Source organism: Salvia splendens, chromosome 9, assembly GCF_004379255.2.
Source record: "Salvia splendens isolate huo1 chromosome 9, SspV2, whole genome shotgun sequence".
Classification (NCBI taxonomy): Eukaryota; Viridiplantae; Streptophyta; class Magnoliopsida; order Lamiales; family Lamiaceae; genus Salvia; species Salvia splendens.
This window is the reverse complement of record NC_056040.1, coordinates 27,993,611-28,005,763: the sequence shown is the minus strand read 5'-3', so window position 1 is coordinate 28,005,763 and position 12,153 is coordinate 27,993,611. Positions and strand designations below refer to the sequence as shown.

The window sequence follows — 12,153 nt, the reverse complement described above, 5'->3', positions numbered from 1 at the left end:
AGCATAATCTGAAGCAAAGTGGATAAAAACATGATTAAACAAATGGGTCCAATGAAAATCTCTGAGCAGCAGTGGTTTGGTGACGATAATCATCAGTGGTTTTACCTGAAAAAAGATTAGTTTTTTAATTTGTTGAAGCCAACTAGAAGGAGAGGGAGAATTTTCTCTCCTTCCCCAAATGCGAAGTGCCACCGACTTTACCACTCTTCTGCAAAACCATCAATTTCCGTGCGTAGTTTTCTTAGATAGTGGTTTTGGCCTTTGGGAATAATTTTGCATATATAAAGGGGCCTTTCCATTCTCCACCATCACACCTAAAACACATTCATTTGCTTGTCCCATTTCTTCGCGTTTTTTTGTTTTTCTCTCCCAAATAGTTTCCCCCTTTTTCACCCCATTGGCTCATTTTGCTCTGTTTCGTTAGAGGTAATAAACAAAGGAACAAAAGTCTCCCCATTTTTCCTTTTACTGCATTGCTGCTCTAACTTAGCTTGATTATCTTCTGATCTTCCAAAATGGATAGTGATTTTTTTCCAATAAGAATATAAGAGTTGCAATATGTGTAATGATGATGATGATGGTGTTGTGTTAGGTGAAGAAAATAATACACGTTGATTTTCTAGATTCGTCTACAAGCCTAATAGGTGGAGTGTCTGAGTTGGCTTGTTTAGTCTTTCCTATTTAATGCGCTAATCCATTTTCTATTCGGATAAGCTTTGCTCTGTTTCTAATCTTCTCATATTTTTCTCACAGTTGAAATTTCCAAAACCAATTTCCATCTGCAATGGCGGAACGTGTTCTTACTCGCGTCCACAGCCTCCGCGAGCGCTTGGACGCCACTCTCGCTGCTCACCGCAACGAGATTCTCCAGTTCCTATCAAGGTACTATAATAAATAATAATGATCATCCTGGAAGAAACAAACCGCCGTTTATTGATTGGTTATACGTTGCAGGATCGAAGGCCACGGGAAGGGGATTCTGAAGCCTCATCAGCTTGTGGCAGAGTTCGAAGCGATCTGCCCCGCTGACAAGGCTAAGCTGCAGGATCACGCCTTCAAGGAGCTCCTCAAGAGCACCCAGGAGGCCATCGTGCTGCCTCCGTGGGTCGCTCTTGCCATCCGGCTGAGGCCGGGCGTCTGGGAGTACGTCCGCGTCAATGTCAACGCTCTCGTCATCGAGGAGCTCACCGTCCCTGAGTATCTCCACTTCAAGGAGGAGCTTGTTAACGGAACGTAAGTTTTTGTTTTGTTCACAATATCAGACTTAACTATCAGATTATTGATTAGAATTGTGTATTGGTGATCAGTGCTAATGGAAACTTTGTGCTGGAGCTGGATTTCGCGCCGTTCACTGCCTCGTTCCCAAAGCCGACGCTGACGAAGTCGATCGGGAACGGGGTTGAGTTTCTGAACCGGCATCTGTCGGCGAAGATGTTCCACGATAAGGAGAGCATGACGCCTCTCCTTGACTTCCTCCGTATGCATAACTACAAGGGGAGGACCATCATGCTTAATGACAGGATTAGGAATCTGGATGCTCTGCAAAGAGTTCTGAGGAAGGCTGAGGAGTATCTCTCCACCCTTCCTCCGGAGACCGTTTTCGATGACTTTGAGCACAAGTTTCAGGAGATCGGTCTGGAGAGAGGGTGGGGGGACACCGCGGAGCGTGTCTCGGAGATGATCTCCATGCTGTTGGACCTCCTCGAGGCCCCGGATTCGTGCACTCTGGAGAAGTTTCTAGGGCGGATTCCGATGGTCTTCAATGTTGTCATTCTCTCGCCTCACGGATACTTTGCTCAAGAGAACGTCTTAGGTTATCCCGACACCGGTGGCCAGGTCGTCTACATCTTGGATCAAGTCCCCGCCTTGGAGCGCGAGATGATGAAGAGGATCAAGGAGCAAGGCCTCGACATCACCCCGCGAATCCTCATTGTAATTATCATTTTAATCATTTGTTTGTTGTTTATGATGATGAGGATGAAGTGGATGCATTCATATGTTGTTGTTGTAGGTGACTCGATTGCTACCGGATGCGGTAGGGACGACATGTGGGCAGCGTCTGGAGAAGGTGTTTGGAGCAGAGCACTCGCATATTCTGCGAGTCCCCTTCAGAACAGAGAAGGGCATTGTTCGCAAATGGATCTCCCGTTTCGAGGTCTGGCCCTACATGGAGACCTTCACCGAGGTTGGTTCCACTCACTTCACTAACTGCTTCTCCTTTGCAACTTGCAAGCTTTCGGAATGCTCATCTATGTTTCTGTAGGATGTCGCGAAAGAAATGGCCGTCGAATTGCAAGGCAAGCCTGATCTCATCATCGGAAACTATAGCGAGGGAAACCTCGCCGCCTCCTTGCTGGCTCACAAATTAGGAGTCACACAGGTATATAATAGTATACAATTAGTATTATTTTCTAAGCTAAATCAATCAGCAATTTTGCTGTAGTAATATTTTTTGTGTTTGTGAAGTGTACAATTGCTCATGCTTTGGAGAAAACCAAATACCCTGATTCCGACATCTACCTTAAGAATTTCGATGACAAGTACCACTTCTCATGCCAGTTTACTGCTGATCTCTATGCAATGAACCATACTGACTTCATCATCACCAGCACCTTCCAAGAGATTGCTGGAAAGTAGGTTTGTTTTTTATAAATAATCCTTTTTCAAGAATGATGAGGCTGAGTTTGTGTGTTTTAATGATGATCTGCTGCAGCAAGGACACAGTTGGCCAATACGAGAGTCACATGGCCTTCACCATGCCCGGGCTCTACCGTGTCGTCCATGGGATTGACGTGTTCGACCCCAAGTTCAACATTGTTTCCCCCGGTGCTGACACCAGCGTCTACTTCCCGTACACAGACAAGAAGAGGAGGCTCACCGCCTTCCACCCGGAGATTGAGGAGCTTCTCTTCAGCCAAGTTGAAAACGACGAGCATCTGTGAGAAGACGAAGCGCTACCTCTCGTCGATTTATCTCTATGCTGAAATGATCTAGACCTCGTGTTTGTGTGTTTGTTGCAGATGTGTGTTGAAAGACAAGGAGAAGCCAATCATCTTTACCATGGCGAGATTGGACCGGGTGAAGAACTTGACCGGTCTGGTCGAGTTGTATGCCAAGAACCCGAAGCTGAGGGAGTTGGCGAATCTCGTTGTGGTTGGAGGTGACAGGAGGAAGGAATCGAAGGATTTGGAGGAGCAGGCGGAGATGAAGAAGATGTACGATCTGATTGAGACCTACGAGCTCAACGGGCAGTTCCGGTGGATCTCATCCCAGATGAACAGGGTGAGGAACGGGGAGCTGTACCGCTACATTGCAGACACGAGGGGTGTGTTTGTGCAGCCCGCCTTCTACGAGGCCTTTGGGCTGACAGTGGTGGAGGCCATGACGTGTGGCCTCCCAACCTTTGCAACCCTGCATGGAGGTCCGGCTGAGATCATTGTACACGGGAAGTCAGGGTTCCACATTGACCCGTACAACGGGGAGCAGGTGGGAGAGACACTGGTGGGCTTCTTCGACAAGTGCACGAAGGAGCCGGGGCACTGGGATGCCATATCTGAAGGGGGCCTAAAGAGAATAGAGGAGAAGTAGGGACTGTTTTTTATAGTTTGTGTGTTAGTTTTTGAAGAAGTTGATGATGATGATTGGATTTGGGATTGGTTGTGATGCAGGTACACGTGGCAGATATATTCAAGCAGGCTGCTGACGTTGGCCGGGGTCTACGGGTTCTGGAAATACGTGTCGAAGCTGGATAGGCAGGAGATCAGGCGTTACCTTGAGATGTTCTATGCGCTCAAGTATCGCAAGTTGGTAAGTAGGAAAATGCAAATCAATCAAATTTATTTTTTGATAGAACAAAATGTTGATGCTGTATGTTTGTGTTTGTGTTGTTTTTAGGCTGAGGCTGTTCCAAGGGCCGTTGAGTAAATATGGTGGTGGAGTTTGATGAATAAAGGAACACCATTAATTCCACAAAGCAATTTGCATGTTTTATGTCATTGGGCTATTGACCCTCTATTCAAACTATCATTTTCTGCTTCATTTTTTCTTGGGTGTGAGCTATTGAGTTGAACTGTGCATTTCGACATTCTTTGGATGTCAGTATATTAAATAAACTTGTGGTTTTTCTCTACTCTACATTTACTTGTACAAATTTTCGTAAGCCTCATGCTTAATAATCGACTACTCCTATTTCTCTTGATCCAAAACTTAATTCTTCGGACATGTTCACTTTTTCAATTGAGAAAACTTGAGAAATGAAATAAGAATCAAATTGTTGTGATGTGACCCACTGAAATGAAAATTGACTTTGTGTTCACGTTGGAAGTTTTGATCTAATTTTGTGGGTCAAGAAATTTAGTTTATTGATAAAAGGCCAAAAAGATCCTTTCTGGTCCATTCTACATCATCAATAAGTAAGGGTAAAAGTGTAAATTCACTTTAAATCTGGGTACATGCATATTTCAATGTAGTTAGCGAAAACCACCAATTTTGCAAGAATTCAAATTTGCTCTATTTAGAGTGAATAGTGCGGGCCTCCCTCATTTCAGGGCCATGCTGAAACGAGTTATTGGAAAGCAAACACTATAAATAAACTCATATGTCTTGCCGTTTCTTTAAAAGTGAAAGGCCCTTATTATTTACTCCATAAAACAACATTAGTAATTGTGCATCACTAGTCTTCTAATTTCTTTCCTTTTATTAAGAGTTTTTGTTCGTGCATCCCAACGCAGTGCGCTCACAACGTGCTGGCTGAGTTATAGGAAGTCGTATATCAAGATTCTTTTATTTAGAGCGTAACAATTAATAAACATAACTCATCGGCGTTGTAACACTCAAATACTTATCACTATTATAGAATTCAGACCACTGCGAATTCACTAATTCATGTTATCTCTTTTGTATTTGCGATGAGACCAAGATACAAAGGATCAAAGGAATTATAACTAAAATAAGCTATGTGAAATCTAATTAATATAAGCTATAGCGTATATTTTGGTGAGTATGAAACATGTATTTTTTGGTGAGGATGGGATAGTTAAATATAATAATCCACTACATATTTTTGAAGAGGAGTTTAAAGTTTCCATTTAACAAACCACATTCAACTAATGTCTTACAAGTTAAAGCACCAAAATGAATATTTCATTGACTTAATTTTACATTTCTCTCTCTTCTTCATAATTATCTAAGAACATTAGAGCATACTCCAACGAGCACCCGTCATGCCACTGAGCAGGCTGACATGGCGCGAGATGATTGGCCAACGGTTTAGCCGTTGGCATTTTCCTTTTTTTTCATATCGAAAATAATACCAAAAATTAAAAAAATATGACCGTTTTTTACTGTTTTTTTGAATTTTTTTATTTTTTAATCCCAAAATCATCTATAAATACACACATTCATCACACATTTTCATATCAAATTATCTCTCAATTCATCACCTATATCTCCCTCTCTCACTCAAACACTCTCCAAATTAAAAAATGGATATGAACGATATCATTGCGGAAGCGGAGCGCGAAAAGTAAGAATACTATCAACAATATTGTGCCGCCTATGAATCCTATCTCGCCGCCGCTGCCCCCGCCCCTCCTCCTCGACCAACGAGATCAAATCGTCGCTACATCCCTCGTGACCGCGAGGGAGCCCACGAAAGGCTCATTGCCGACTATTTTTCCGAATATTACTTCCGGCGTTGTTTCCGCATGTCAAAACGGTTGTTTATGTGTATTGTCAGCACATTGTCCGCCCGTGTTGAATACTTCCAATCACGTAGAGACGCAACCGGTCGACAAAGTCTCTCGGCGTTGCAGAAGTGTACTTGTGCCCTCTGACTCAACTTATTTTTAACACAAGTATACCCGCAAGTGTACGGGGCTAATGTAGCAAATAGTATTGTATCCACAGAGACAATGAGTGTCAACCTAAGTACCACGAACCAACCTCAACTACTATCTAGATGAATTGGAGGGTTTTGTTTTTCTAAACCTACTTAAAAACAAAATAAAAACAATTAAAAACAACTAGAGAACTAAAAGCAAAGAGAACGGATGTAGATCAAGGATGAGGAAGGTAGAATCCTACGGGATCGATAACAACTATCTTATACTCAACTAATTTCCAAACTATGCCAACAAAGGGTCTCAAGGGTTATTAAGCTATCACTAAGGTAAAACTATATCTTCTCTCGAAGCATACAATTTGTAGATTGCTACCTATAACCGAAGTCTCCTTCCTAGAACTAAGGCAACAACTCCTAATAGCTCCTAAGATACTTAGCTTCATTAAAAGGCTCAAATCTCTCGATTATATTGGCAAAGACGTCAATTTCTTCTTTTTAAAATTAAACTACTCACTTCTCAGTTCTTGTAGTAAAATCCACATGCATTTATAAGGTGATTAGTCAAATAAATGTATAAGCATAGAAGAAATCAAAATAAACACATGAGCCAAGACATAGAAAAAGGAATTCAATTAAACATAAGAATCATTGTATCTCCCCCGTAGAACCCTATGGAGAATTTAGCTACTCATGTTCATAACAAAAGTCAAAGAAATATTCAAAAACATTGTTTGAACAAAAAGAAAACTAAAATATGAACTCCTGGAATTGGATTGGGCAGATTGGAGGTCTTGTCTTCAATCTTGCGATGAATACTCATCCTCGGCTCTTCTTCCTAGGCGGAAAACTGTGATTTTTGGGGTTGGAGGCGTAAAAGTTGTGTTGGGAGGCATTTCCTAGGCATATATATACCTAGGTTGACTTTGGGCACGAAATAAGATGTCCGTCGAAGCTGACGGGTCGCCAGGTTCCGTGTGCGTTGAAGCTGGCGAGTGGCCAGCTGCCTACGGCATTTTTCCTATGTGTTACTGGCGGGTCGCCAGGTTCGTTTGCACGCGAACCTGGCTGGTCGCCACCTATGTCACTACTTCGTGCAATCTCTGTAAAACGGCCATAACTTCTTCTACCAAACTCCGATTGAGATGTTTAAGATATCCACACGAACCTCTTTCGAAGACGAGGAGAATGCTTTGTATTATGGGCTAATCGGACTTAAAAGTCTTCATAAAAACTGACTGGAACCAAAGGTGCTGCACATCCACATATTTTGTACATTTTTCTACTTATTCTTCACAAAATGGTCAAAATACCAGCATAATAGAGAAGTAGCTATAACCATACCTCAAAGTACACAATATATGATCAAAATCAAGTAAAACTACTCTCTAAAACCATGCCAAAACCAAGTGAATCACCCTCCGAAAACTTGCTACCGAGCAAACGGCTAACCTCTTCAACGAGTATCTGCATGTTGGTGAGTCAACTGGAATCCTATGCCTGAAAAATATTTTGCACCGACGTTCGTTCTACTTTCGGTGAGGAATTCCTTCGGGCACCCACCACCGAAGATTGTCAACGGTTGCTTCATCCTCACAAAACAGTCCACGAATTTCACGGTATGCTTGATTGCATTGACTGCATCCATTGGAAGTGGAAGAATTGCCCGAATGCTTGGAGGGGGCAACACTTAAGCTGCCACAAAGGCGGCAGCCCAATGCTTATTCTTGAAGCGGTCACCGACTAACGCCTATGGATTTGGCATGCATATTTCAGCAGCCCAATGCTTATAATAAAATTCAAATATAAATCGAAACACATTTAAATATATCGCAATTACATAAAACATATCACAATAAACATAAAAATAGCTAAAATTCAAGACTCGAAATTTGTGTATTGTTGATGCACTTTTTATTAGCACTAAATAGACCTGCAAGTATACAAAGTACATATAGTATAGCTAAAGGTCAGTACCGGATATCGAACACGGGGAATAAAGTCACAGACTGACTACCTTCTACTAAGCTCCGTTCACTATTTGGAAAAACGAGAATTTTTAAAATTTTTGAAAACTAAAAGCAATTTGAAAGAAATAAAACAACTAATTGCAAATAATCAAAGAGGTAAAAGTATGAGAGATAAGAGAATTTCAGGGATGTGCGTTCACAGTTATGATTATACAAATTCCAACTACAATACCCTAGCACAGTTTATACTTCGATAGAATGAGTCACATAAGTTTTTGCCCATACGGTACAAGCGTAGATTACTAACACTAGGGTTGTCAATCCTAGATCCGTAATTCCTAAAAGCTCCTAAGACCCTTGAAAAGTCCTCACTCTCAATTAACAGTGTCGTTTTAAGGGAAGCTAATTGTAGTGTCTACTAAGTGGATCTAACTCGCCAACCTCCTCTCACGATTATGTAGCAAGTTATATTAAATCATCACTAAATGTGTCACTCAAACGTGAAGTATTATGGAACAACTTAGGGAAGAAACGAAGTAAAAACAAAAATGGATATTAAATAGCAAAACGGAATTGTATAAACAAAGTCGTTACTAACACATCCCTAGAATCCTATGAATTTAGTTACAAATAATTGAGTAAGCTAAAAACATAGAATGAAGGGAAAACAAAGTGAACATAAGAACTAAAACAATAAAACCCAAAGGTTGAATCATTGTAGCCTTGATCTTCTCTTGATTCCTTCTTCAACCTCTTGCACAATGAAGATCTCTCTCAATTTTATGCTCTAGAATTATATGGCAAAAAGAAGATGATAATGAAGAGGTTTTAGGGGGTATTTATAGAGGAAAAAATGAGCTCCATCAAATAAGGTAAAAAGTGGCTAAGTTTGGTAAATATTGGGGAGAAAGTAGGTCAAATTCGTGCGCCGCATTTTCGCAGCGGACCGCTGAACCTTGGCCAGCGGTCGCTGCACCTTGATCCGTAGCCTCTACCTCTTAGATAGCGGTCGTTACACTGTGAATATTCCAGTAGCTTCGGAAACTTTTCGAGCGGTCGCTGGGCGTGTTCTTCGTTTCAGCACAACTTTCTCCTGAGCGGACCGCTAATGGCTTCAGCGGTCGCTAGGCATGTTGCAGCGGACCACTGGGCATCTCGAATGCTCCAGATTTTCAACTACGACTTTTTCCTGTCTTTTTAGGCTCAAATATGCACAAATCTCACAAAACACGTCAAAAATACCAAAATAGAGAAAATATATAAAATATGGACATGAATTGTGATTTTGACATTAAAAACAGACCAAATAAAGGCCTTAAAACAGTGCAAAATCTGAGCGTATCAATTGTTTCCACAAATGATCAACTAGCGCATTTCAAAGTTTCAGATGAGCACTTTTATTTCTTATTGCGTCATATCGGGTCATATACTCTTGAAATCGAACATCTTCATTTACCATCAAGGCCAATCGGAGTAAAGAAGGCTAAACTAAAGAAAAAAGCAGTCCGAGAATACAACATCTCTTATTGCTACTCTTGAAAAACAAAATGAGGAAATAAACGAAGGTATTAAAAAAGCAATTGATCACATGGCTAAGTTTGTGGGAAATCAAAAGGTGGCTCAAGAACTCTAAACAATGAGAGAAGAAAATAAAATAATGGCTATGAACTTGAGCTCCATAGACGATCCTCAAAGTCGTGCTTATTTTCAAGCTGAACGAAGACGCATTTTACAGAAAAGAGCCCAACAACAAGACCAATCAGATGACTATGCAACTAGAGCGTATTCTTCGTACTTTGACAATATTGGAGGATCTGGTTCTGATTTGCCGAATTATTAGATTACATTTTTCATTTTATTATAATAATTCGATGTTCGTGTTTTATTTTATTTTAATGCATTGAGGTTTAACTTGCTTTCTTAATAAAGACTTTGTTCTTGTTGTGCGACCTCCATCCATGGCTCTTTAGTAATGAATGAATCTCAGCTGAACAACCTCTAAACTATCGATACATAATTGTAACGGTAAGCAATAATAACAATTTTTTTAGCAATATTCATTCCTATATTATTTAATTTAGTAGTTATTATTTGAAAAAAAACATAATTTATTATAATATGGTCAGCTTACTAATTCCTATTTAATTATTTTTTAATGGAAAAATATATGCAACTTCCATGAAAAAATTGTGTGTAAACAGATTCCTAGACACTAGTACAACGTTAACATATCTCTACTCAATATGTGCAAATTACTGTTAATTCAACTATCAAGTACTAGTACACAAATTATGGCCGGCTGATTCACTACCTCAAAATAATACTCCATCCGTCCCCCAAATTTTGTCATAGTTTGATCGAGCACGGGTTTTAAAAATTGTAATAGAAAGTGGATTGAAAAAGTTGATATGTTGTGGGTCCTACTTATAAAGTATTATTTTTATAATAAAATGTGAGTGGGAATAAGTTAGTGGAATGTAGGGTCTACTACTAAAAATGGTGAAAAGTGAAATATGACAAATTTTGTGAGACGGACGGAAATGGGAAAATCTGACAAAATTTCAGGGACGTAGGAAGTAGTAAGGACTATTATGCAATATTTAAAACTTTTTTGTAGTAGATACTTAATTTTGGTGTTAACATTAAATTTGGTGTTGTTTCATTAAAAAACCCAAAAATGGGTTTGGATATGGAGTATGGTTGGAGAAGTTTTTTTACACCAAAAATGGGATTTGGTGTATGGTTAGAGGTGGTCTAAGAAAAAGACAATAAAAACTCTTATTTTAAAAAGTTCGCATGCCTCAATCTCATATTATAAAAAATTATCAAATTTAATCCCAAATTCTAAAGTCAGCGAATTGAGACACGTATTCCGAAATTTCTTATTAATAACATAACACATTTAGGGCCTTCAGATAATTGGATATGCCAAGATTTGAGCTGAAATCTGTGCATTCATGTGTGTTCAGGTAACAAGATTCAAATATGGAGAGCCCAATTTCAAATCTAGGCAAGCACTATTCCTCCTTGATTTAGTCCAAAATGAATTCTCTTGTATGGTGTGGCATTATAACATCCCGATTTTTTCTACCTTTGATCGAGCTTGGAACGACGAGAAATTTTTTTGAAGCCGGATTTTTTTTCATTTAATACTTGTTTCTTTTCGAGCAAGAGATATTTCTTTTGAGTTTGAGTTTGAGTTTGTCTATTATAATTGACAGATTCCAAATTGAATAATAATTTTTTGTCCCTAACAATCATTTTCATATTTTTTCTATTGTCCAATTCTTTTCTTGAGGAAGGCATTTGAGCCCATTTGATTAAAGCAATTTATATTCTATGTGAGCCAAAGACTGTTATCCTTCCACTTCCCATGTCTGTCGTTCTAATTGGTAACTCCAGCTCTCACTACAATCTGAAATCAAGTTCCAGTCTTCTCCCAACGCAGCACATCTATCGTTTCATACCTTCCCTCAACTATGCAGTTACAAGAGTTACACACCTCTACCTCTTGCAATTCATTTTTCCACACATTAAATTCCATTATTATACAAGTCCCTTGATTTCTACCAAAAGTTCAAAGAATTTGATCACACAATTAATCCCATAAATTCAAACGACACATACTCTTCCTACAGCCCATTCTTTTCTTCACAATCCGCCGTCAAACTTCCACAATCAAAATTTGAGAGAAAGAGCGAAGAATTTGAGTTTGCTGAATTAATGATAGAGAGATAGGGAATGGTGACCAGTTCGTGACAATCGGCTGTGAGAAGAAAGATAGAGATGAAGACGAATTTGGGGTTTACTAGTATGATTTTGAGTTGGTAATGAAAGGTGACAGATTGTTGATCGATGGCCCTCATTTTGAGAGAATTTGGGCTGCTCCATGTTTGTATATTTGGGCTAGGGAGTTAAAATTTGGGCTTGACTGCTAGATGGAGTTGGGCTGATTCAAATTTAATTCTTGGGCAAAAGGAAAAGAAATGTGCTTCAGGGATGAGGGAGGCGTGGTGTGTTTCTTTTAGTTGGGCTCGGATAAATTGAATGTTTTTGAGCCAATGATTTAAATAGTGGAGTGGGGCTGAAGTCTTAATTTCGGTTTGGACCAATGGTCTGACTAATTGGGATGGAAATATAGACAAGATGCTTGGGCTAGAAACAAGACAAGAATGTTGAAAGCGCGAAGGTAGGCATGCACAACGGTTCCGAACCGCCGGTTCCGGTTCATGAACCGGCGGTTCACGGTTCATCATATGCATGAACCGGAACCGGCCCGCCAAGGGTCCCGGCGGTTCCGGTTCCGGTTCAAAAAACCGCCGGTTCACGAGGCAGTTCAAAACC

The 12,153-nt window shown here is 40.0% G+C and overlaps 1 protein-coding gene across 1 annotated transcript; it reads left to right on the top strand.

The window, feature by feature from the left end:
• Window positions 1–268: 268 nt before the first annotated feature.
• Window positions 269–4,134, top strand: LOC121747683 (sucrose synthase-like). Its single transcript, XM_042141784.1, has 11 exons — window positions 269–426; window positions 754–882; window positions 955–1,233; window positions 1,308–1,932; window positions 2,012–2,185; window positions 2,264–2,380; window positions 2,467–2,633; window positions 2,714–2,938; window positions 3,021–3,584; window positions 3,669–3,807; window positions 3,895–4,134. Exons 2-11 carry the CDS (start codon window positions 785–787, stop codon window positions 3,922–3,924), a joined length of 2,418 nt encoding a protein of 805 aa, XP_041997718.1. The 5' UTR covers window positions 269–426; window positions 754–784; the 3' UTR covers window positions 3,925–4,134.
• Window positions 4,135–12,153: the final 8,019 nt, after the last annotated feature.